This window comes from Mercurialis annua, linkage group LG1-X, assembly GCF_937616625.2.
Source record: "Mercurialis annua linkage group LG1-X, ddMerAnnu1.2, whole genome shotgun sequence".
Lineage (NCBI taxonomy): Eukaryota > Viridiplantae > Streptophyta > Magnoliopsida > Malpighiales > Euphorbiaceae > Mercurialis > Mercurialis annua.
The window spans coordinates 41161003-41187932 of NC_065570.1; the positions used below are offsets into that span (position 1 = coordinate 41161003).

At 33.9% G+C, this 26930-nt stretch overlaps 3 protein-coding genes across 3 annotated transcripts; all 3 read right to left on the reverse strand.

The window, feature by feature from the left end:
- Nucleotides 1–689: 689 nt before the first annotated feature.
- Nucleotides 690–1313, reverse strand: LOC126669557 (uncharacterized). Its single transcript, XM_050363049.1, has one exon. It carries the CDS (start codon nt 1311–1313, stop codon nt 690–692), a length of 624 nt encoding a protein of 207 aa, XP_050219006.1.
- Nucleotides 1314–1382: 69 nt separating this feature from the next.
- Nucleotides 1383–12817, reverse strand: LOC126669562 (uncharacterized). Its single transcript, XM_050363064.1, has 7 exons — nt 12787–12817; nt 12644–12743; nt 12283–12601; nt 11408–12225; nt 6785–6882; nt 5724–5864; nt 1383–2068 (listed from the first exon to the last, which is right to left on the reverse strand). Exons 1-7 carry the CDS (start codon nt 12815–12817, stop codon nt 1383–1385), a joined length of 2193 nt encoding a protein of 730 aa, XP_050219021.1.
- A 6896-nt stretch (nt 12818–19713) lies between these two features.
- LOC126664645 (F-box protein At3g07870-like) lies at nt 19714–24454 on the reverse strand. Its single transcript, XM_050357145.2, has 3 exons — nt 23106–24454; nt 22225–22341; nt 19714–20018 (listed from the first exon to the last, which is right to left on the reverse strand). The coding sequence occupies exons 1-3, from the start codon at nt 24314–24316 to the stop codon at nt 19964–19966; spliced, it is 1383 nt and encodes a 460-aa protein (XP_050213102.1). The 5' UTR covers nt 24317–24454; the 3' UTR covers nt 19714–19963.
- Between the last annotated feature and the right edge of the window lie 2476 nt (nt 24455–26930).

Genomic DNA, 26930 nt, shown 5'->3' on the forward strand with positions numbered 1-26930 from the left:
ATTAACAAAGTATAATTTTGCAAAAAAAAGTGGTTATTGTATTTTTCAATTTTGAAAGTATGACTAGAATTCTTAAAAATATTTTGCTATAACATATGTACTTGTTAAAAAAAGGGATGATGACAAAAGTACCTACAATTTTAAAAATATTTACAAAAGTACCTGTAAATTTTTTTTATTTACAAAAATATCGACTGATTTAAAATTAATTACAAAATTACCAAAAAATGAAAATTATTTACAAAAATACGATGTGTATAATATCGGTATAATTATGGTATAATTTTGGTATATTAAAACTATAAATCAGAGAATTTAAAAATAGTATTTGGTTTATTATTGGTATAATTTTATTATATTTTCGGTATATGGATAATAATTTTTTATATATATATTCTAGTTGATAACATGTATATTTTTTTATATATATTTTTCACTATAGTTGGTAATAATGAATTAGAGAATTTGTATATTGTTGGTACAATTTTAATATATTGCTAGTTTAATTTTTAGTACACGATGTGGTGTAATGTTAGTGTAATTTTTATCTAATAATAAAATTTCAGTATATTTTAATGCTATTGGTATACTGTTGGTATAATTTTGATATGTTACTTTTTTTGGTTAAATGATATGTAGATTAGTACACCCACAAGCCGCGGGAGGCAAAAGGTCAGAAAAACAAGCTACTAGAGATTATTACAGAAAAAATCAATACATCGAAAAACGTCGTTTCCCGAGTGAGCAAAGATTTGGTTCCTTGCCCGGTAGAAATCAACCGCTTTCCAAATACTGAGAAAAACCAAACTATGAACAGTAGCTGACACGTCATTGAAAACACGATTATTCTGATTCTTCCATAGATGCCAAACTCCGAAAAACCATATAAGTTTCCAGAGATTACAATGCCTACCAGAAGAAAGAGAGGTCCAATGCACAAACAAATCCTTTAGAGAATAAGGAGTAACCCAAATCACCGAGCAATTCGCTAGAATAAGAGACCAAAAACTCCAAGCAAAATTGCAGTGTAGAACAATGTGTAAACTAGATTCTTCGTCGAGGCAAAAAGTACAAAAAGAATGTTCAGAATCAAGAATACCTCTTCTCACCAAAGTCATATTATAAGAAATACGATCTCGAGCAAGTAACCAAAAGAAAAACTGAATGCGAGGGGGGAGAATCTCTTTCCAAATCTGCTGCGTCAAAAAAGAAATAGAGGCCTGCTCATGAACTGAATTAACACGCAGCAGCCCTGCAACTGAAGCCACCGTGAAATTCTCCTTCAACAACCAAAAAAACCTATCACCAGACATAGCCGGCTGAGGCAGCAGCTCCAATAAGGTAGAGAGCTGTTCAAGCTCGCCAATCCCTAGCCTCCGTGATCAGTTCAGGCGGCTGAAACAACCTTGCTGCGGATCAAAAAATGAAGAAATCATACTGTCTTTATCTCTACATAACCGAAATAATGCAGGAAATAAAATGTACAGAGGGTCATCTTTAAGCCATCGATCTTTCCAAAATCTAATCCTGATACCATCCCCAAAACACATAAAAACCGAACTCGTAAAACATTCCCAAGCTGCTCTATTTTTCATGCAAACATTGTAGATACCTTTCCAAATGTGAGAAAGATGAAGAGTATTAGCACCCTCTATGTCAAACCATTCAGGAATAGAAGAACTCGATGAGATGACTCCAAACCAGAGAGAATTCTCATCATAAACCATTAGTTTCCACAACCATTTCATCAATAAGCAGATATTTCTTGTGCGGAGAGGGGTAATATTAAGGCCTCCCGCCTTAAAAGGCAAGCAAACCTCCGCCCAAGCTACTTTGCTAAAACCTCGTCTCTCAACATTACCATTCCATAAGAACCGTCGTATAATACGCTCAAGAGAATCAGCCACCGAACAGGGAATGCAAAAAGAACCCAGAAAGTAAACTGGCAAACTACATAAAACAGACTTAATGAGAGTAAGTCTACCTGCTGGAGCAATAAGATTGTCCCTCCAAGTTGAAAGTTGAGAGTTAAAACTTGCCACAACCGGATCCCAAAGTTTAATGCCAACTGATCTATCAGAGAACGTGTCACGACCCAAAATATTGAGCCGCAACCGGCGCTAGGGAACGGGAGTGGTAGCTCCGGAACCCGTAGCAAGCCTAAAATCACTATTAATTTTTCGCAAATAATAAATGAATAATATCAAACAACGGAAGCAATTACATATATATCATATAACCAAATATTTACATTAACTGTTAAACCTCGCGGGCTCTAGTTACCGTACCCTGTACGAACTAGCCTTGCGGTACTATATACATCAGTTAATGTCTCAAAACATCTCACCGGCATCTGGGGCCGTAGATCATATACTAAACACGTAGCCTAACAAAAAGCATATAAAACAATAACAGCAGATAATATGTACAATCAAAATGAACTGCTGTCTAGGCTACTATTCTGTTGACACAGGACCACTACTGCAGCATTCACAGAAGTCAGAAACTAATATATACAGCTGACTTCTGGACTTCAAAATTGGCCTCTACCTAGGTCCACAAGCTAAGCACCTGAAAGACATCAAAGGTGAGGGATCAGTATTTGGGGAAATACTGAGTGAGTTGACATTTACTAACAGTATTAATATAGAAACGTAGCATCGCATCTCAAGAAAATATTAATATAAAACATATAAACATGTATTTGATCCGTATGAAACTAATATCCTAGCATGCGACACATTTCTCGAATAGTCATTATCATTCAACCCAATCGTAAATATCAATCGCGAGTCCAACTCGATGGTGGCCCAGCCACTAGATACGGGGACTCCGGACTACACCGTAGCCGAGTACTCACTCGTATCAATTCATATACCCAATCGTAAATTTCATAATCATCAGCTCCCAGCTGTGTCAAGTTATTTCTCAAATGCAAACATACTAGACTGACTCGATATTGGTGATCACACAGCCTATTGACACCCAATAGGTAGCTAGTTTCTTCGGATCGAATACTAGTTCTCATAAATATAAATTAATAAAACATATAACATTTCAATCAATTATATGTAATGCGATGCGTATAAACAATATATATATATATATATATATATATATATATATATATATATATATTTATATATATATATATATATATATATATATATGAAATAACTTTAATATATAATACGTGAAAGTAAAATACAACTCACAGTGACCGCAATCCAAGAAATGATATGATCGATCTGATAGTACACTCTCGCTAGTCCGCTTCTACTGACTCCACTACTCACTGACACGTCTGATAAATCGTTAATAGTTAGACGTGATTCTCGCATTCTTATACGTATAATACTTTTAAGTTTTAGGATTAGTTTCATTTTATACTTATTTACGTATTCGATATCTCTAGTCGTAGAGATGACTTAGCGAATACCATATTTCATAATTGAGAATCGCTTAACGTCCTTGAAGTTTTCTATTATTATTATTTATCTAAAACGTCGAGCTAATCTCGAGATTAATGATTCTCAAAGTCCGAAACCCGTCCTTTAGAGTCAAATTACTCAAAACGTCAAACACCTAGATCAATTACAGCTTGCATACGCGTGGAGGCAAGTCAGGGTGCACGGGCGTGCCCTTCGGTGGTTACACGGTAGTGCAACCAAGTGCACGTTCGTGCACCTCACTGGTGCACGTTCGTGTACTTCCAGTACACATTCGTGCACCATGAAAAGTGCACGTTTGTGTACTTAAGGTACACGATCGTGTACCTTGCTAGGTGCACGTTCGTGTACTTCTAGTACACGTTCGTGCACCCGTGGTGCACGGTCGTGCACCACGTGCACAGCTCCCTGGAAGTCGATTTCCGGGGTTTTACCCCCATTCCGACATGCTAAACACTTCCCTAGTCAATACCCATATCTCGATTTCTTCAAAAACGCCATAATAAACTCAAAAACGTCAAATTTTAACCTAAACTCAATCCTAACCCAAAACAGCCAACAAACTCATCATTTTCATGCCAAAACCCGACCTCTAACCTTAATTTAATGGCCGGAGATGATAGAGCTTTCAATTCTGAAGAAATCGCCGCTTGAATCACTCGAATTGGACGTCGAACGGAGAAACGGCGGCGAAACGACGGAAATCGGCGATAGCTTTCTGTTTTCTCTCGATCCTTCTCTGATCTTCTTTCTTTGAATTTGGTTTCTTATATTTCTTGGCTAAAGGTTCACTTTGGTCCTTGTTCTTTTTTTTCTTATCATTTATCCTTTAAACTTTTCTTTCGCACGATTTAGTCCATAGCTAAATCGTTAACTTCTTTTATTATGACTTATACGTATTAATTGTCTCCGATAAATAATACGAAACTCAATATTAATACTTTCCCGTCAAAATCCAATATTTCTATTTTCGACACAAAGTGGCTAAATTACCACTTTCGTCCCTATACCTTATTTTGGACTTTTCTCGCCATTTTTCCATTTAATTCCAATTCTAACTTTAGAATTGAAATATAATATAAATTTTCTCCGTAATAATCTTTTCTAAAACCGACCTGCTAGAGCTTATTTATCGGAAAACTTTCCGATATCGTCACTTCTGCGACTCAAAACTGGACACGTGGTCCAATTAGCTAATTAAATATTTTGGGTATTACATTCTTCCCCCCTTATAAAAATTCGTCCTCGAATTTTCATAAATCTTGTTGGGATCTTAAGATTATCCTTATACTTCTCTTAATGTTCATTACTACGTGTTAGTCGTAGCTTTTTCTTTTACTGAAACTATTAGTTTTCCCATGCACGGATATAACTTCATACTTGTTGCCTAGTTGAGAATCTTCTCATTGTCACTTCTATCCTATTCATCATCTTCCTAAAATAGTGTGGCTCCAGGCGTATCACTAATATCGTAATCCCGACGTCTTGTACAACTAGTCTTTATCTTTCTTCTGTTCCTCATTAGCGTCGATTAATCCTCACTCGTATTCTCCAAGTTTACTGTTTCATTCTCAATCGTCCTCGGGTCGCTACTTGTCTCTTTTACACGTGAATAGTGACAACGTGTCGGCTATATCCTTAATGATGTACTTACTTCTTTCTACTAGTATCTGACACTTCGTTCTTTATCAATCAATCTTTTCTCAACTTATATCTTGTCTATCATATTTGTTGTTTCTTAACGTAGTTGAGTCTGATACTTCCTTTACTTCCTTCAACTTTTCCTTGCTTTGCTTAAGCTATTGTGAACTTTATGTTGTTCTGTTGGTCGTGATCCTTCGTACATTCCCCATTGCTATATGCACTTCTTTTTGTGTTAACTTTAACCGTGTAGCTTATACGATCGTCTTCGTTGACCGATACTATCCGTATTTTTATCTTCTTGACTTTCTCTGATTAGTCCTTAAAGATCCTCTCGAGTCATTAATTGACTTGTCAGTCAAAAATGTCTCTCCTTTACGTCACAATTCCCTATTTATAATAACCTCATAAGAATCTCGTATGTTTCTTTAACATTTAACTGTTTCGAGAACTTTTCTCGTTAATTAGCTTTCGCTTAATTTCTTTCTTATCTTTAACCTTTGAGTAACTTTATCTTTAACTTTCAACCTCAACGGATTCATTAGATCTTTAATAACTTATTTATTTCCTTAATCTTCATTCATTCTTACTATATAACAACTTTGTTTTTCATTTTACACTTCTGCTTCTTACTTTCGAGTGATACCACGACCTCAATTTCACTTTTCAAGACATCATCCTGATTGTAATCGTTCCTTAGTTGATCCTTACTCTGATTCTCATCTCCTTCTAAAAGGGTTTTCCGACTGCTTCCAACATCTAGATTGAACTCAACTTCAAAATTTTCAAATTAGGGAGCAATTTCAAATTTGTCATTTTATATTCTTTATGCCTCCTTAGTCTTTATAACATAGTTTTAATTGTCTTATGGAACTTAACCTTTTCTGTATTAATATCGACTTCCGTTCTTATGACATCGTGACTTTTATATGTAATATTCTCCTTATACTAAAATTTTACAACTTAACTTTTCTTCTTTCTGTTAACGCAATCTATAGCTCTTAATGTTGATATTAGTGACTTCACTTAATATCAGTCATATAGTATCATTATCTCTCTTGATCTATCTAATTTAAACTTTCATATCTTGCAAAATCATATGCTTCATCATTTCGTATTCTTTCTCTTTCTACTTCTGTATTTTTAAACACTGATATTGATAACGCTATATCTCCTTTAAATATCACTTGATATTCATCATTCGTATTACCATCTTTTCACCCTTCATACTTTTAATCTCTCTTCCTCAACTATGACTTTCGATTGCTACCTCGTTTATTTCAACATAAGAATAATCATACATCATCCTTATGTATTTGTTACGTTTCTTTCGCCTTGCACGACTCCCTGTCGTTCCACCCCTTACTCTTGCATAAAGATAATTACTGTATCCTTAAGTATTGCCAGTGCATCGCAGCTTATCTGCGTATGCTTCCCGACGATCACTCCTTTAGCTTTATTAGCCTTGTGGCAATGGTTATTAACATGGCTCTATTCTATTATTGGGGTTTATTTTACAAATCTTATTCTTATATAATAATAATCTTTTATTTTTCGTCGCAGGGCTTTATATCCGAGTTTACTTACTGAACAAAATAAGTTTAAAACTTCTTTTGGCTGCGCAGCTTTTTCTAAACCACTTTTCATAAATCGCTTAAAATCGTTAGTACAATTGTAGCTCAGAGTGATGACACCTCTCATCACCAAGGAGTTGCTCGCAATTGCATTTTCTTTGTCATTATAAAGGCATGATGCATGATCTATATTTTGAAAATCAGTTTCTTTTGCATTCCTATCGTGATTATGCAATGTCATATGCGATGTCTGAGCACAATTGTATCTCAAAAATCATAAAAACTTTCCAAAATTTTCATGAAATCGTAAGTTTACTCTAGATTGTACACTCTGCGACTATTAACGGCTTTCTTTATGATTATTGGGTATATTTCAAATTTTTGTATTGCTGTCATTTTTCTGTCACTTACAAACTGTTCTTCTGTCACATCCCTTCTCTCTTCATATCTCCAACATCTCAATCAAATTCAAAATTCTCTATTGCTGTAATCACCATATCCACTTCTGCAATACTTTGTACCACGTCAGATACAAATACAGATGTCGATGTTCCACATCGATTTCCCTTTATAATACTCTATCTTTCCCTTTACAGCTTCTAAAACGTAATATAGGAATTACGTTCACTACAAATGTATTATGTAGTATATATTATATTATTGTTTTGTGAGTTATGTTTATATGTTCTTTTATTAGGCGCGTGTTTAACTACAACGCTTCCTATAGGTTCTCGCTTTCCGAGGCTTTCTCCTATAGGCATAACCTATTACTGACATTCTATTATGCAATGCAACAATTATATAAACACAATAATGCAAACACATAAACACAATTACTTAAAGCATGTAAATCACTAATACCTGGAGGTGCCTGATGCGGAACGTTAGGTTCCCTAATAACTACGCCTGTATGTCGGCCCCTAACTGTTCTACCAGAGTTTCTTCCACCTCTTTGCACAAAATAGGGGTTGGTTGTAATTCTGGAGGACGTACTGACGTAATCTGGGTGGTACTCACGTCTAAAATAATAGGGTCGTACCAGATCACCCGCCCACTCATGCTCTGTTTCAATCCTACGGGCCATTGTAGTAAGTGTGCTAAAATGTTCGTCCACGTGCTCATATAGCTCATCAAACTGAGGTCCTAAACCCCTGACATACCTACGATTAATGGTTCTATTGTCTTCGTTCAGATCAGGGACTCCTTCAGCCATCCGCAGAAAATCAGTAGAGTACGCTCCTACAGTTAACATTCCTCTAGAAAAAGAACGCATCTGCCTCCTAACCTGGTTTAGGGCTATCTGCGCCTGACCGTTAGCTATATCTGCATCTTCCCTCAAATTGCGGTATCTCCGCACACTAGACCAGAAATAGTCACCTCTGTACTCTTCGACATCTAATTCATCTAACTGTTCTTCTTCTTCATACTCTTCTTCATGAGGATTTTCCTCCTCTGCTTCCTCTTCTAATTCTTCTTCTGGATCCTCCTCAGGATCCTCCTCAGGGTCTTCCTCAGGATCTTCTTCAGGATCCTCTTCCGGATCTTCCTCCGGTTCCTCTTCCTCTTCTTCGCTGTATTCTATCTCCGGCGAATGCACTCTAACTCTGTTTCCAGAAGAACTACCTATCTCTTACACAGACATAAAACCATTTTGATATATTTCTGGCGATGCTCCATTATTTGTGTGGAATCCATTCTGATGGACCCCAGATGGTTCGCCTACTTCATTATGAAACCCGTTTTGAAATATAGGAGGCGCTTCCTCCCGTTCTTCCTCAGCATGCGACTGAGCTCCGTTTTGCCCAGACATGCTGAAAAGAAATAATTTCAAACATGAGCGACCATCTGAGTTCCTTTCCGCACGCAATTCCAGTATCAACTTATAAAATGCTGTAAACATTTAATACTTAATCCAGCCATACGTAATTTGCGATCAAATAATTACTTAACAACCTCAGTGCAAGTAATAAACACTTAACCATCTCAATCGTTTGTATATACGGATACTAATCCTTCACTAGCTTAATAGCACTAATTCCCACGCGCTATACTATACCTTATCAATGCATAAATCACACAGTAACAGATAACTACAGTCTGACTCTTGCTGCAGTAGTTCCTAGGTATACTTACTAACAAAACGGACAAATCTAGCAGTGGTAACTGGACCAAACTGCTCTGATACCAACATTGTCACGACCCAAAATATTGAGCCGCAACCGGCGCTAGGGAACGGGAGTGGTAGCTCCGAAACCCGTAGCAAGCCTAAAATCACTATTAATTTTTCGCAAATAATAAATGAATAATATCAAACAACGGAAGCAATTACATATATATCATATAACCAAATATTTACATTAACTGTTAAACCTCGCGGGCTCTAGTTACCGTACCCTGTACGAACTAGCCTCGCGGTACTATATACATCAGTTAATGTCTCAAAACATCTCACCGGCATCTGGGGCCGTAGATCATATACTAAACACGTAGCCTAACAAAAAGCATATAAAACAATAACAGCAGATAATATGTACAATCAAAATGAACTGCTGTCTAGGCTACTATTCTGTTGACACAGGACCACTACTGCAGCATTCACAGAAGTCAGAAACTAACATATACAGCTGACTTCTGGACTTCAAAATTGGCCTCTAGCTAGGTCCACAAGCTAAGCATCTGAAAGACATCAAAGGTGAGGGATCAGTATTTGGGGAAATACTGAGTGAGTTGACATTTACTAACAGTATTAATATAGAAACGTAGCATCGCATCTCAAGAAAATATTAATATAAAACATATAAACATGTATTTGATCCGTATGAAACTAATATCCTAGCATGCGACACATTTCTCGAATAGTCATTATCATTCAACCCAATCGTAAATATCAATCGCGAGTCCAACTCGCTGGTGGCCCAGCCACTAGATACGGGGACTCCGGACTACACCGTAGCCGAGTACTCACTCGTATCAATTCATATACCCAATTGTAAATTTCATAATCATCATCAGCTCCCAGCTGTGTCAAGTTATTTCTCAAATGCAAACATACTAGACTGACTCGATACTGGTGATCACACAGCCTATTGACACCCAATAGGTAGCTAGTTTCTTCGGATCGCATACTAGTTCTCATATATATAAATTAATAAAACATATAACATTTCAATCAATTATATGTAATGCGATGCATATAAACAATATATATATATATATATATATATATATATATATATATATATATATATCTATATGAAATAACTTTAATATATAATATGTGAAAGTAAACTACAACTCACAGTGACCGCAATCCAAGAAATGATATGATCGATCTGATAGTACGCTCTCGCTAGCCCGCTTCTACTGACTCCACTACTCGCTGACACGTCTGATAAATCGTATTCTCGCATTCTTATACGTATAATACTTTTAAGTTTTAGGATTAGTTTCATTTTATACTTATTTACGTATTCGATATCTCTAGTCGTAGAGATGACTTAGCGAATACCATATTTCATAATTGAGAATCGCTTAACGTCCTTGAAGTTTTCTATTATTATTATTTATCTAAAACGTCGAGCTAATCTCGAGATTAATGATTCTCAAAGTCCGAAACCCGTCCTTCAGAGTCAAATTACTCAAAACGTCAAACACCTAGATCAATTACAGCTTGCATACGCGTGGAGGCAAGTCAGGGTGCACGGGCGTGCCCTTTGGTGGGTACACGGTCGTGAAACCAAGTGCACGTTCGTGCACCTCACTGGTGCACGTTCGTGTACTTCCAGTACACGTTCGTGCACCATGAAAAGTGCACGTTGGTGTACTTCAGGTACACGATCGTGTACCTTGCTAGGTGCACGTTCGTGTACTTCTAGTACACGTTCGTGCACCCGTGGTGCACGGTCGTGCACCAAGTGCACAGCTCCCCGGAAGTCGATTTCCGGGGTTTTACCCGCATTCTGACATGCTAAACACTTCCCTAGTCAATACCCATATCTGGATTTCTTCAAAAACGCCATAATAAACTCAAAAACGTCAAATTTCAACCTAAACTCAATCCTAACCCAAAACAGCCAACAAACTCATCATTTTCATGCCAAAACCCGACCTCTTACCTTAGTTTAATGGCCGGAGATGATAGAGCTTTCAATTCTGAAGCAATCGCCGCTTGAATCACTCGAATCGGACTTCGAACGGAGAAACGGCGGCGAAACGACGGAAATCGGCGATAGCTTTCTGTTTTCTCTCGATCCTTCTCTGATCTTCTTTCTTTCAATTTGGTTTCTTATATTTCTTGGCTAAAGGGATCACTTTGGTCCTTGTTCTTTTTGTTTCTTATCATTTGTCCTTTAAACTTTTCTTTCGCACGATTTAGTCCATAGCTAAATCGTTAACTTCTTTTATTATGACTTATACGTATTAATTGTCTCCGATAAATAATACGAAACTCAATATTAATACTTTCCCGTCAAAATCCAATATTTCTATTTTCGACACAAAGTGGCTAAATTACCACTTTCGTCCCTATACCTTATTTTGGACTTTTCTCGCCATTTTTCCATTTAATTCCAATTCTAACTTTAGAATTGAAATATAATATAAATTTTCTCCGTAATAATCTTTTCTAAAACCGACCTGCTAGAACTTATTTATCGAAAAACTTTCCGATATCGTCACTTCTGCGACTCAAAACTGGACACGTGGTCCAATTAGCTAATTAAATATTTTGGGGTATTACAGTACGGCAGGCCGAAATAGCTAACTGGGAGTTCCTTAATTTTGCAGTTCAGAATATCAGACGCTTTTGAAAGAGAAAATTGATCCACATTAATACCAATAATAGAAGACTTTTGGTAATTAATTTTGAGGCCAGAGATCAGTTCAAAGCATCTCAAAATATGAAGAAGATTCTCAACCATTTGTAAATCATTGGGGACAAAAATAAGAGTATCATCTGCGAACTGCAAAATAGAGACAGGTTCATCCAGACCATCGACTTGAACTCCTGAAAATAATCCCAGACCGATTGCTTTTGAAAGTAAAGCTTTTAAACTTTCCACAGCTAAAACAAAGAGCATAGGGGAAATAGGATCACCTTGATGAACACCTTTACCCATGAAAAAATTCTCAGTAGGAGATCCATTCAGAAGAACAGAAAGTTGAGTTGAATCAAAAAAGGAGGAAATCCGGCTAATCCATTTCTGATCAAAATTTATCCGGTGAAGCATTTGCAGAATAAAGCTCCAAGAAATAGTGTTAAAAGCTTTCCTGAAATCTAGTTTGATGAGAAAAACTTGCTCTCTGCGAAACTTTACAAGATGAATGATGTCCGTCGCAATCATGTTACATTCATGTGTACTCCTTCCTTTAATAAAACCAAATTGGTTTTCGGAGATGATCAGAGGCAACAAAGGAGACAGTCTATTAGCCAAGACCTTAGAGATCAATTTAAAAACCCCATTTATCAAACTGATCGGTCTAAAATCCTTGATATCCGAAGCTCCTTGGAACTTTGGAATTAACACAAGAAAGGCAGTATTCAAACCCACCGGAAACGAGGCCTATTCAAAAAACCGATCGAATAAAGAGATGTAGTCTTGTTTGAAAAATTTCCAAGCCTTCTTGTAGAAAAAATAGTTAAAACCATCCAGGCCCGGGGCTTTATTTCCATCGCAGCTCATCAAAGTATCTAAAATCTCATGTTCGCAAAACTGAATTGACAAAGAACCAGCTTGTAAATCTGTTAAGGACTTAATAGGAAGTGAATCCAAGGAATAATGGATAATGGGTTCTTTATGAAATAAATCCTTGTAAAAGGATTGAACTCCCTGCTTAATTTCTGACGGAGAAGAGTAACAAATTCCATTAATAAAGATTTCTGAAATACTATTGTTCTTTGAATGAATTGCTGCCACAATATGGAAATATTTTGTATTCCTATCACCGTTTTAATTCCAGTTGAGTCTTGATTTTTGATGCCACAATGATTCAATGTGCTTTGAAAGTTGCTCAAAATCAGCTTTTAGGCAAAGAAGCTTGTTGCCATCATCCTCATCTAGAATCTGAAAATCGGACTGTGCTTCCAAATTCGATATATCAGATTATATAGTAGCAAGTCTAACATTCATATCCCCAAAAATGTCCCGGTTCCATAGTCTAATGGCAGTCCGAAGCTTGATAACAAAGTTAGCGTTGGGCAGCCTATGTTATTAATTTAATTTTCATATTGGTATGTTTAGTCGGGCGGCGGCCATTAGGTCACGACCTCCCCCTTTTTCAGCCGTTTCAGTTTCAAGCTGGATTTTTTCCTGATCTGCTTTAGCAAGGTTGTATTTATACGATTTGATATAATTTTGATAATTTTTTTATTTAATATTAATAAAATCTCAGTATGCATAATGTTGGTATTATGTTGGTATAATGTTGATATAATGTTAGTTTATTAGTATATTGACATTATACCAACAGTATACACCGTATGTTTGTAATTATTTTTTATTTTTTGGTACTTTATAATTATTTTTAAATCAACTAGGATTTTTGTAAATGAAAAAAGTCAATATGTAGTTTTGTAATTATTTTCATTTATTTTTTTTGGTAAATGGTGTAATTTCCTCTTAGAAAAACCCTTTTTCAAAAGGGTTTTTTACACAAATCCCCTAAAAGAGCTTCTTCCTATTGTTTTTACCTCACAAAATAAAAATTTGCAGAAATCACTCAAAAAGATGGAAAAGTTTATAGAAATCACCTATACCTCAAAATAGGCTGATTTTATAGTAAAATAGGACACATTTGCCCCTTCTATGTTAAAGCATGTGACTCTCAAAATATGGCAATGGAATTCAACAATTGTTGGTTTAAATATATACACGATCGGCAAAGTTTGGTGGCGGTCCGGCGAGGTCAGCGTTCACCCACTTCTCCTTCACTTTATTTCACAACACAATAGATTCTTTCGATTTCGGTATGTTTCGCAAACGCAAAAATCTTTGATTAAAGATTAGAATTAAATGAAACGCAAGAAGAAATTGAACACCAGATTTTGAATTGTAGTGGTGAATTGAAGAACAAAACCCTAGCTTTTCTTGGAGGTGGTTGGCGTTGATTTAAGTTTATTGGGAAAACAATGCTTCCTAATGAATTTCTACTCTTTAGACAAATAAATTATATATTTATGGTTGCTTCTTGCTTAAAGAATAGGTGTTTTCCTTTTTCTCGTATATTTGATTGATCTAATTGTAAATCGTTTGGTATTCTCTGATGATTTGTATTTTTGATAGGGAGCTGTTTCACTATTGTTATAGCACACAACCACACACATCTAATTTTCTTGTGCTAGATAGTTGACACACCTTACATCTTTGAGTCAAAACAAATACTTGTTTATAGTTGGCTCTTCTGCAACATTTTTTTATTTTTTTTAATTTCTTTTGTCTTTATTGGCACATGAAATATGAAAATAAAGACTTCTTGATAGGTGATAGCTATTCTTGATGGAAATGGAAGATGTGGCACTAGAAGGATCACAATTCAATATTAAACAATATGATTCTAAAATGAAAAAATTGTGAGTCTTTCATTTCTAACTTCTTGTTTTATGGCAGGAATGTCATTTTGATGTTGCTAATCTAGTTTATGTGAACAGGTGTTACTAGATGCTTCCTCATGTCCAATGCTCTTAATACAAACTTCATCCTTCACCTATAGTTGATGTTAGCCACTGCTGAATCCGGCGAGATTGCGGAAGATTAATTGGTGGCAATAGTTGTAACAGTAGGAAGAGAAAGACCAAATACATAAAAATAAAGATATATTAGATAGATAATAATAAATGTTTGGTTGTAGAAGTGTTTTTGAATTTTTGAGTAATGTTTAAGTTTCATTTATAAAATCCTGCTTTGGCAAATCTTTTTATCATATTTCGTGATTTCTGATAAAAACCGGTATGTTGTATTTGTATAACCTGCTCTGCACATTTGATGTTTTACAAATAATTCATTATTTATGCTTACATGCAGAATCTGAATAAAAGTTGATTTCAAGTTTATATAAGGTTATAACAACTAGCATTTAAAAAAAATTATTATATAAATTCAGCAAAAATAATATATATATATATATATATATAGTATGAATAAAAAAACTATATATATTTTAGTTAAGGTTGTAAAAAGCAGTAAGATAAATTTTATAAAAAAATAAATTAAAGTAGTTCAGTTGATATAGGTTCATATCAGGTTCACATCAGGTTGATTTTCGGTTTTATAGATTATCAAGTACATTTCACTTAAAAGAGATATTCAATTTGTATTACATTAAATCTCAAAATTCTAATATTAGTATATTCAATTTGTATATTGTACTAACTCTCAAATTCTCTCTATATAAAATGTCATTTAAGATTGTAAAGAGTTGTAAGACAAATTTGATTAAATATATAAAATAGTTCGGTTGATATAGGTTCACATCAAATTCACATCAGGTTGATTTTCAGTTTTATAGACTATCAGATACACTTCACTTAAAAGAGATATTCAATTTCTGTAAATAAAATGTCATTTAAGATTGTATAGAGCAACAAGACAATTTTGATTAAAAATTAACTTAAAGTAGTTCAGTTGATATAGGTTAACAGGTTCACATCAGGTTGATTTTCGGTTTTATAGATTGTCAGATACATTTCACTTAAAAGAAATATTCAATTTGTGTATATAAAATATCATTTAAGATTGTAAAGAGCATCAAAACAAATTGGGAAAAGGTGCAAAAATGACCCTAATGTATAGCCCATGTCTCATGTTGGCACCTCATATATTTCGGATCTTAAAAAGAACCCTAACGTCTTGAAAAAGTGTCAAAAATGACCCTTCCGTTAACATTTCCGTTTAAGGCCGTACACATTTATGTTTAACGTCGTCCATGTTTTGTGTTTTTTTGATACTTTTTCGCAACGTTAGGGTCATATTTGAGATCCGAAATACATGAAGTGCCAATAAGATACATGAGGTATACATGAAGGTCATTTTTGCACCTTTTCCCAAACAAATTTGATTAAAAATTAAATGGGTTAATTGCAAATGCATACACGAACTTTACCCTAATTTGCAATTACAATATAAACTTTGAAACTTGGCAATGTCAGTAACCAACTTTCATTTTTTAGCAAATTGGTACACAGACCAATCACGCAACGACACATGGCGGTATATTACAGTGTCCACGTTAGTGTTTTTCGTGTTTGGTGTATCGATTTGCCAAAAGTGTAAAGTTGGTTACTAACATTGTCAAGTTTCAAAGTTTATGTTGTAATTGCAAATTAGGATTAAGTTTGTGTATGAATTTGCAATTAACCCAAATTAAATTGAGGTAGTTTAGTTGATATAGGTTCATATCATGTTCACATCAGGTTAATATTTAGTTTTATAGAATGTCAAATCCATTTCACTTAAAAGAGATTCAATTTGTATATAATTTACATTAAATCTAAAAAAATTATCTATATAAAATGCTAGTTAAGATTGTAAAGAGCAGTAAAAGAAATTTTATTAAAAATTGAATTAAGATAGTTCAGTTGATATAAATTCACATGAGGTTGATTTTTTTTATTGACTGACAAATACATTACACTTAAAAGAGATATTCAATATTACAGGTAAATTTCAAAAATTTCTTTATATAAAATGTCATTTAAGATTGTAAAAATCAGTAAGACAAATTTTATTTAAAATTGAATTAAGATAGTTCAGTTGATATTAGTTCACATCCGGTTCATATCAAGTTGATTTTCGGTTTTATAAACTGTCAAATATATTTCACTTAAAATAGATATTTAATTTGTGATTACAAAATTTCAAAATTCTTTCTATATAATTGTCATTTAAGATTGAAAGTTGACAATGAATTGATTTATAGTTACTTAACCACATGATAAACTAATAAAAAAATTCAATACAAATTAAAGGCAGTTTTAGAATTAGTTTACAATATTTTTATTTAAAGTATAATAAAATAAAATTAAAATAATAAAAACATACTACAAAAAAATATTAATTAGTCAAAAACGTTAAATAAATTAGAGTCAATATTAAATTTAGTTAAAGTTGATATGCAATAAGAAACTCCAACCAAATACAACAACAAAATGAATTATTGTCAACTTATGATTAACAAAAAGCAAACATTTTATACATATTTGATAAATAAAGAAGGAGAAAAACTTAAAACTCCATTTTTAATTAGTTTTTTAAATATTTTGTTGTTGCTGCTCTAAAGATTTAGTTACACATACCAAAACTTAATTTCTAACTCCTATTGATATCAAAAATGAAACAAAAAATAAAAATAGAAGATAGTCTTTTACTGTAAGAGCTCTTTTATTTATTTATTTTATATACAAACAAAAAAGTTAAAATGATTTATCTAAAAAAGTTGTATCAATTGTAGTTGCAATGTTAAGTTAAGAACATAATAGCCTACAAATTTTGTATATATTACAACACCAATTTAGAAACATGTTTCAATTAAATGAGTATAAATTAGCAAACTATTTTACACAATAAAAAAATATATTTCTTCCATCAGACCTACTTAATAAGAGAACCATAAAAACCTGCAAAAAGAACATTTTTCATTTTTCAGAATATCAACATCATTTCAGACTTTCACATTGCCAACTTACCATTGAAATTTGACATTCATAGCACTTTTATTATTCAATCATATTCATGTAATAATGCAAATAAATTTTAAACAAACATATCACTTAGGCATTCTATCGAAAAACTAATGTGCAGTAATTTATAGACAACCTTATTATAAGTATAAAAGTGGACAAATCATAAAGGAAATAAGAAAAAAAAGTGTCAATAAAAGGTAGAACAAATCAAACAATTTCACTACAAGTGAAACCATTTCTGATGCTTTTCATCGGCGGTAGAAGAAATTGCAGTAGTAGATACCACCACTATTTAAAATAATCAATGATCACGAAACAGACACCTTTAAAAATATTTACTAAAAATGGTGACCATATGATGCAGCGATGCTCAGAGCCGTAACAAAAACCCTCATTAACCCGACCATCTTTGTTGAGCCATTGATTCAACCATCGTCGTTAATTCGACAACCGCCCTTGCGCTGTTGATTTAACTATCTCTCCTGCGCCGTGAATTCAACCATCTCAGTTGCGGCGTTAATCTGACCACCACCGCTGGCGGTCCGACTACTGAATGGCCAGTTAAGAGCCAACCACCAACAAACCACTTTAACCTTTGCTTTAATTTAGAGAGTAATAGAAGTAATGGAGAAGCAGTTATGAAAAATAAAAAACGAAGAAGAAGAAGGAAGTAAATGAAATAGTAGGGTGTAATGATAACAGAGTAAAAATGTATATCATAAGGATAAAATGGAAAACTCAAAAATTAAAAGGTATGCGTGGAAAAATATTTTGAAAAATGAGAGATTTTTGCAAAAAATGAAAAACTGGGATTATAAATATAAAGATTTGAATTTTTGGGTGATTTGGTGTAATTTTCTCTTTTCTTTTCAGCCTCCAACATTTGTCTTCCTTAATCTATGCTCTTCTTTTATCTTTCCATATTTAGTAAACACAATCAAATTACTGATAGAAGAACACCTGACTTTATTAAATAAAAATAGTAATTATAGAATATAAAAGAATACGAGCATCAACCAGTAAATAATGTTATATTTTCAGTTATATTTTGAATTTTTGGTTAAAATTGGGATTGCTTGGAGTTTTGATTTGATGAAAGACATAGCTTTTATTTTATCTTCTTACCCGTTCTTAGATTTTGATGTCAAAATTAGTAGTATAATAAAAAATAGGGATGTATTTTCAATTTTTTAAAAATGAAAGTTAAATACGTAAATTTTAATATGGGTATTTTGAGAACCGGCCGGTTTTAAAATTCTAACCGGTTCTTATGGTTTTCTGGTTCCTTGCGGGTTTTTTTGGTTCAAAGCGGTTGAACCGATAATCCAGGTTTGAGGTGGAATTGGACCGGACTAGTCTCTGATTCACGGTTGAATCGGTCAGACCAGCCGGTCCGGTCCGATATTTAAAACATTGATATAAAGCACAATTTTGACCGTTCGATGTTTTTTAATGTAGTGTAAGTTATTCAATGGTGAAACGGAAGAAATAAGAACTTGAGGGAGCCAGTCTCATAATTTACCTTTAAAAATGTTTCAATTCTAAACATAAAAACAAAAAATAGTACTATTTATTATTTAGGCAAAAGGGCTCAAAAACTACCCACCTTTCATTTTTTTTTCAATAGCACCCTGACCTTGTAATTTTTTCAATAGCACCCTATTTCGTATTTTTGGATTTCAATAGCACCCCGACCTTGTAATTTTGTCAATAGCACCCTATTTCGTATTTTTCGATTTCAATAGCACCCTAAATCATCAAATTAAACTCATTTATCGAGGACTTATTTGAATTTTTTTTAAGTTAAAAGGACTTGTTTAAATGTGTTCAAGTAGAAAAAAGTATAATTTCACCTTTAAATTTAGTTCTTTTGAAAATTTTCATCCTTATAGTAATCAAATCATCTAATTTTCTCAATTAGGGTGCTATTGAAATTGAAAAATACGAAATAGGGTGCTATTGACAAAATTACAAGGTGAGGGTGTTATTGAAAAAAAATTGAAAGCTCGGTAGTTTTTGAGCCCTTTTGCCTATTATTTATTTGGGAAAAGAGAGCAAATAACAGTAAATGAAGGTAATCGTTCTATTTAAAAATTATAAAAAACAAATTAGTTGAAAATAATCCAATTTCCAAATTTGCCATATGAATGTTGAGAAAAAAATTCAACCGTCTAAAAAGAATTTCCCAAACAAAAATTGAAATTTTCCAACTCCTTTCAACTTTCACCAATCCTCGTATTGGCTTGAGTTATTTTTGCCACCATGTTATTTTAAGCGAGAAAAAGAAATCAAAGTTTGAACTTTCAGATAGCGGCCATCATTTTCAACCATACAAGCAAATGAATTTGTCAGTTGATAACAGGTCAAACCAATCTCAATAAGGTTATCTACAGCTACTGCATAATCACCAATGTTGCTATTAACAAGGAACAGAGTTCGAGTTTTGAGTTCTGATTTCCGAGTTCCGAGTTCCGCTCATGCTTGTTGAATAATTACAACTTCTTTATACTATTTTTCTAAAGTCTCTTAATTATCAAAATAAGTTAATTTCCCTCTCTACCACTCTCCAAAAGACAGCATCACAGGTCTCCAGAATCTAATTCCGCCTTCACAACTTGCAAAGATTAATGCCGAAACTTCTCCATTTGATGACTGTAACTCAGATATTTGAATTTGTTCCTGCACGCCAATAATAACTCGATTTAGAAGGGGGTAAAATCAACTGATACAAGACCTTAATTGCCCGAAAGCGTCAACATCCATTCTGAAAGACCTTTACAGCACATTCAAACAATCTATTTAGCTTGTGATAGCAGATTATTATATTCAGTAATAACACTCTGCTGCCGACCATGCAGCTAGATATTATGGTTAGGATAGCTTCTTGAATCCTACGATTAAGCATTTCATCTTCCGTTTCCGGGAACATTTAGGAAACTCCTAAACTCTATATGTATAGCCTATTCTCTTAAAAATGTCGTTTTGCCGCTACTTTTTCGGCATTTCTCAACTCATTGTTTCCGTACCACATAGGTAATGATAACCCATTCATAATTTGAATGGCACTGGCATTGGTTCACCTCAAACCCTGCAATTTGCCAGTTAGATTTGCATGATAAGTTGATATTCATTCTGATAAACCCACTCCCAAATTTCCATGATTCCTGCCATTGAAAATCTAAAAGAACTTCTAAAATCACACTACTCACATCTCTGCACTGGCAAGCAATTTCCCAACAAATCAACACTTTGAGTTAGACAATTAAAGTTGAGATTTAATATTTGAACCCCACTTTTCTCAAAGACAAAAATAACACATCAAATTCCACTCCTAGCTATGGCTGAAGTTTCCCATAATGGTAAAGCAGAGCATAGACAAAATATTAAGAAAAGGATGATTCTTACTAATTAAATATAACATCTCAAGCTAATTTGACAGCTATCTAATCTATTCAAATTGCTGAAAAGGTTAAAGATATAAAGCTGATAGCACTAGAAGGAGTAGCATTAGGGGTGTTCAAATATGAGTTATATTCGGGTTATGAAATTTAGAATTTTTTTGGATATTGGCCCACTAAATAATGGGCTCTTAAAATTTTATAACCCACGTAAACCAAATTTGAACACCCCTAAGTAGCATCTCGATTAAATTTTTACGTCTACTCACTATGAAATTGCTTAGGAAGAATATTTTAACCCTACAAAATGACCAGCATAGAGTATATGGATTAGATGTTTAAATAAACCCACCTAACAGTTTTCAGAATTTTAATTGCGATTTCATTGAAAGATAAGAAACATGCACAGTTTGGATGACACTGCACAGGTGCACAAGCCAAAGAAGATGCGAAACAAAAAATTAGAAATAAAAAAGCATGTCAAGGAGAGCTATCGCACAATAAAAAGTATGATATTTGTTTTCTCTATGAAAAATGGTAGGAAAAAAATATTAAAATAGCAAAGATTATAGTAACTATGGAAATATCTACTACAAAATGACAACCCAATCTAAGGTTAAGGCCACAAAGATGATATGGCTACCTCTACTCTCAATTTAATCACATTTCCTAAGGAAAAATGCATTTGTAAAAGCCATTTGTATGTCTGCCACATAATAATTGATATGTTAATTTTTTTAGCCAACTTTATTGTCACAACATGCACAGTAGCACAGAACCAAAACCCTATGTTATAAATGCAGCATAGGTATTTGAGATAAGTTCATTCAAGAATATAAGAGCCTAAAGTAATCAATTTTAATTCAAGATTTGAGCTCGTGTTCTGGCTTAATACTAGACTACTAGTCAATGATCTTTCAGGCAAGGGACATGCTCTGAAGCTATAGGGTCAAGCACAGCAATAAGAGTCACAATAAGCCATTTAGCTCTTTTGCGTATTACCATAGGAAGCCTATTTCAATTTTACCCTACTTGTAGAACATGTGTATTATTTTTGATGTGATTACCAAAATAAGTTAAAGGGAGCAAGCTGTCTCTAGATGTCACTGCACCTAAAAAGGCATAAAAAGCTTTTATGTTGAGCTGCATCGTGAACTAATCACCATGCAAAAATAAAAATGGTCTTCAACAAGCTCTAGCAAAGGTGGATTTCTATTTCGTAAACACCTACAGAACGTTCCTAATATGATCCACAAGCAATCTGAAACAGCAAGTCAGCAAGGATCATTGACAACCCTTGCTGGGTCAGTGTTTCAACACTTATAACAATGAGACCCGCAAGCTCTTTTATGCAGTTGAAATATTCAAAAAATAAATAAAAGACTCATTCAAACCAATTAAAAGAGAATAGACTGGGAGTTATCAAGTAACACAGCTTAAAAGCCTTCCCTAGCCAATTACTAATTATTTTTAAAAAAGAGTCTTACAGTTCATCTTTTGCGAGCCGATTACCCTCTTCCCCATTTAATCCAAGTGAACGAACGAGTAATTCAATAAATGAGAGGCCAGTTCCAGATGACTGTTGTGGTTCAGAATTCGCAGACCTGAATCAGTAGATGTTAGATTATGACTTGGAAGCTTCATAAAGAGGAAAAATTAACTAAGAATGTCCATATACATTTGAAACATTGATCAGAGGACATGTCCCGAAATTTATTGATAAAATCTCAAAGGAAATATGAAAATGGTGCAGTAGCCCGCTAAAAATGGGGAAAAGAAATTCATATAGCTGACCCCAACTAGTTTGCAGTTGAATCTTACTTCAACTCATAGTAGTAATATAGTGTACAGATTGAAGCTAAGTTGAGTTTATTATAGTTTAAGGGCACAAAAACATAATTCAAGACACCTCAAAATCCGAGGAAAATAATAATAAAAAGGGACTATTAAAGTTGATAAAACTTGAAAACAATTTTTTATTAAATTTTCTTCAACCTAAATAATATATTAACTTCAAAAAAGAATTTCAAATCTTTAATTAGCATTTGCTCTATAATGAAAATATCAAATTAATGGAAAGAATAATGGTAACATTTATAGCCACAACTTAAACAAAACAATAGTAAGACAAAAAGAAAACTGCAACTTTAAAATAAAAAAGAAATTTTAAATACATTGCCATGTTCAGCAAATACCATCAAAGGTCGGAGTTTGAAATATAAAAAGTATGACTTCTAACAAAAATTATGTGTATGCTATTCCATCAAAATATCTGACTGCTTAAGAAATTCAATGAAACCAATTCCACAGCAAGTTTAGCTTATGAAATACATCAAATATTATGAAAGTGTGTGTAATTCTATCTTGCCTCTCAGTAGCATTGGTCTCCACGGGGTCTTCATAAGAAACTGCACCACTATCTTTCTCAAGCAAATGTAGACTCTCCGTATAAGCACCTGCATAAAAAGCATCAGAAAAACCATACAGTCCAAGGCCATTAACCCGTTTACTCTTATCATCATAAGAAACCAACTCCCCTTCCTCCTCAGTCTTATAAGTATTCTTTGCCAACAAAAATTCTCCATTTTCCCTCAATCCCAAAACCAATTCAAAACCTTTTTCTGCTTCAACTTTATACATCTTACTCCAAGAATCCTTCACGCCATACTCTTTTTGAACCCATATTTCACAATTCTCAACAGTCCCATCTTTTCTTTCTCCAGCATAAGCATACTTAAGTACAGAAAGTGAACCCTTTATAACCGAAACAAACATAGTTAACGGATTCACTTTTGCCAAGTCATCTGGCAACTCCATTGTACTGAAACTCTCATCACTCACATTAAACAACAGAATCAAATTCCCAATAATAACCCTCCTCCCATCTTCAACCTCTTCAACAGTTTTATCATATGAAAGCCAATGAATGAACCCATTCAAGAAACACTGAGACCAAACACGCTCAACACAGCAAGATTTCACATTCTTAGCACCAACTTTTCTCCAAACACGTTCTTTCACTGCGAAAACTTCAACAATTGGTGGGATTTCATCTCCATCATCACATTGTACGTAAACCATTCTCACAACCTTAAAATCATTACTTTTCGAATCAAACCCGAAACCCAGAACAAACATGTAAGGACCCACTTGGCTAAAAGTGACATTTGGCTTTGGCAACTCAAGATAACGCTTAACCAAAGGGTTCCAGATACGAACCTTGTAAGTGTAGCCAAAAATATCGTCAGAGAGACAGAGTAAGCCATGGACAGAACCCACAATGCGGTGATACAATTTTTTACTGGGGTGAAATGGGGAAGGGAGAGTTTGGTATTTTTGGAAAGACGGAGTGTGACGTTGAAGAGAAAAATGTTCAGTTTTGGGGGATTCAGTGTAGTGTCTGATGAAGAGAGGCGGGTTAGGGTTTGAAAGGGTGAAATAGAGGCGTGTGGAGATGAAGTTGGGACTGGTGATTAGAGAACACCAGTTCTTGCAGACGCACATGCATTGTACGATGGAGGGAATGGGTAGTCGAATTAGGATTTGGATGGTTATTTCTTGTGGAAGTTGAGCTGACATTATTGCTGCAATGGAGAGGGTTTTGGTTGCAGAAATGGAGGGTTTTAGTTGCTGGTGGGTAGCAGACAAATGCTAGGGTTAGTAGAAGTTTGAAATTGTTTTCGGGCAGAGATTAGAAATATAACAAAGGATCATCTTACCCCCCCGATGCTCGCACGGGATATAAAAAAACGTCGACGTTAGCAAAAAGGTATAAAAACACTCACAAGCATGGCAAACCATTTTAAAAAGGCCCTTAGAGAGTGTATTTCATAATTTACTTTAATTATTTCTGATTAAACCAAATTAAGTTGGCCAAATGTCGTAAAAATGCCTAACCTTTCATAAAAGTTTCACAAAAGTCATGACCTTTCAATTTTGTCGATTTTGGGCAAAAAACAGATTATTTGGTTTCAATTGTGACCAACTCTCAATTTGTTTTCAATTTGCCTATGTGACGCCTACGTGGCATGCACATATTGAAAAGTCGGGACTTTTGTGAAACCAAATAATACATTTTTGGCCAAAACCGACAAAATTGAAAGGTCGGGACTTTTGTGAAACCAAATAATCAGGTTTTGGCCAAAATCGACAAAATTGAAAGGTCGGGACGTTTGTGAAATTTTTATGAAAGGTTTGGCCTTTTTACGATGTTTGGCCAATTAAGTTAGAGACTTTAACATACTTTTTCAAATAATTAAACCAAATTAAATTAAAAAAAAATTAGACTTTTTTCAATTATTCATTATTTAATTATTTAATTATAATTTAACTCTAACTAACTTCAACAAAAACACTAGTTAAATCTGATTAATACTAATTAATAAACTACTGAAATAGTCAACCATCCGGTAAAATCCACCGCCAGCAAAATCAACCACCGATAGAATCTACCGCCGAAAAACTCAACCACCGGTAAAATCTACAACCAAAAAATTCAAGCACCGGAAAAATTCACTGTCGAAAAATTGAAACACCGACAGAATCCACCGTCAAGAAAATAGACAATTTATTCGTCATCTAGGTTCACACCCAGACGCGGGAGGTGGTGGCGATAGTCGGAAGAAGAAGGCTGCCAGTTAGCGGTGGCGACAGTCGCTAGTTGGTGGAACGGAGGAGGTTGCAAAGGAAGAAGATGTTTAATGTAAAAAAAATGCAGTAAAGTTTTTGATGTTTTTAAAATAATTGATACGATATTTAAACTTTTAACATTATAGGAAAATAATTGGAATTTATAATTTTTTCAGTGTCGATTTGAAGAATAAAATAAATTTAAAGGGTCTTTTTAATTTTTTTATACTAATTGGAGAATGTGTTCTCTCTCGGGGAATGCTTCGGAAGGGGGTATTTGAAACGGTTTGACATACATGTGGATTTTTTTGTACCTTTTTTATAAATTTGACATTTTTGGTCCTTGGTGCTAATATCAGAGGGTAAAATGATTCTTTGTTCACTAGAGATATCATAAATGTTGTATGTTTTTTAAATAATTTTTAAAAATAATTTTTGAATTCAATATGGTAAATATATTTTAAGTAGTATTATAAAAGGACAAATGATCACTTTGCCCCCAAACTTGTGTTAAAGTACCAAAAAATTTCAAAAGCTAGAAAATGGGATCATCGATACACTAAACTTGTGTAAATTTGGTTAAAAAACTCTCCCCACTCTCACCACTCAGAGTGAGGCACACTCTCTGGTTTTTAATGGTGGTTTTTTTGGCAAAGTAGTTTTTGATGGTAAAAAAATTCAAAATGGTCCTAAATATTTTTTAATGTTTTATTTTAACACATAATAATTAATAAAAAAAATTTAATCTTTTTAATTTTAAAACTATATATATCAAATTAATATTAACCAAATATATGGAGGACTTTTTATATATTTTACAAAAAGAAAATCAATTTTTTTAAGATTTTTTTTTTACGTTCTCGGGCGAGGAGGAGATCCTCCTCCTCGCTTGAGACAAGGAGCTACTTCTCTGGTGAGGAGCAGATCTGCTCCTCGTGAAAAAGAGACCGAGCTGCCGGGCCTATTCTTCGTTAAAAAAACTATAACTATGAATTGGTCCCATTCATGCCTTAATTCCAGATGAAAAGTGGACACATATCTACCATAAATCAATCAAAATATAAGAAAAATATATCATTTTATTCCGTCGACAATTTTACCATCAAAGATTGCAGTTTGGCGGTAATTCCACAGGTGAATACCTATATTTAATAGTAGTGCGATGAATAGGATTCTTTGAAAACTACTCACCCAATTCAATCTGAGAATCTAATTATTGGGTACGTTTTCTTATATATTTTTGTCACGACCCAATCAACAGGGCCGAGACCGGCGCTAGGGAATGGGAGTGATTGCTCCGAAACCCGTAGCAAGCCTCAAAACGTAAAATAATTTTTCGCAAATATAAACGTCATGCATGACATACATAAACACGTGTCATTCTGAAACACACCTGCCAGACATACATATCCTCTGACAGTCTCAAACATCAAAACGCAGCAAGCGTAAAACATTTAAAACTTTAAAACAATAAAGTTATATTTATAAAAAATCATATATTACAAGCTGACTTGCAAAACACTTATCTACTGCAGCTCTAAGAGAAAAGTACTGTTTCTTTACA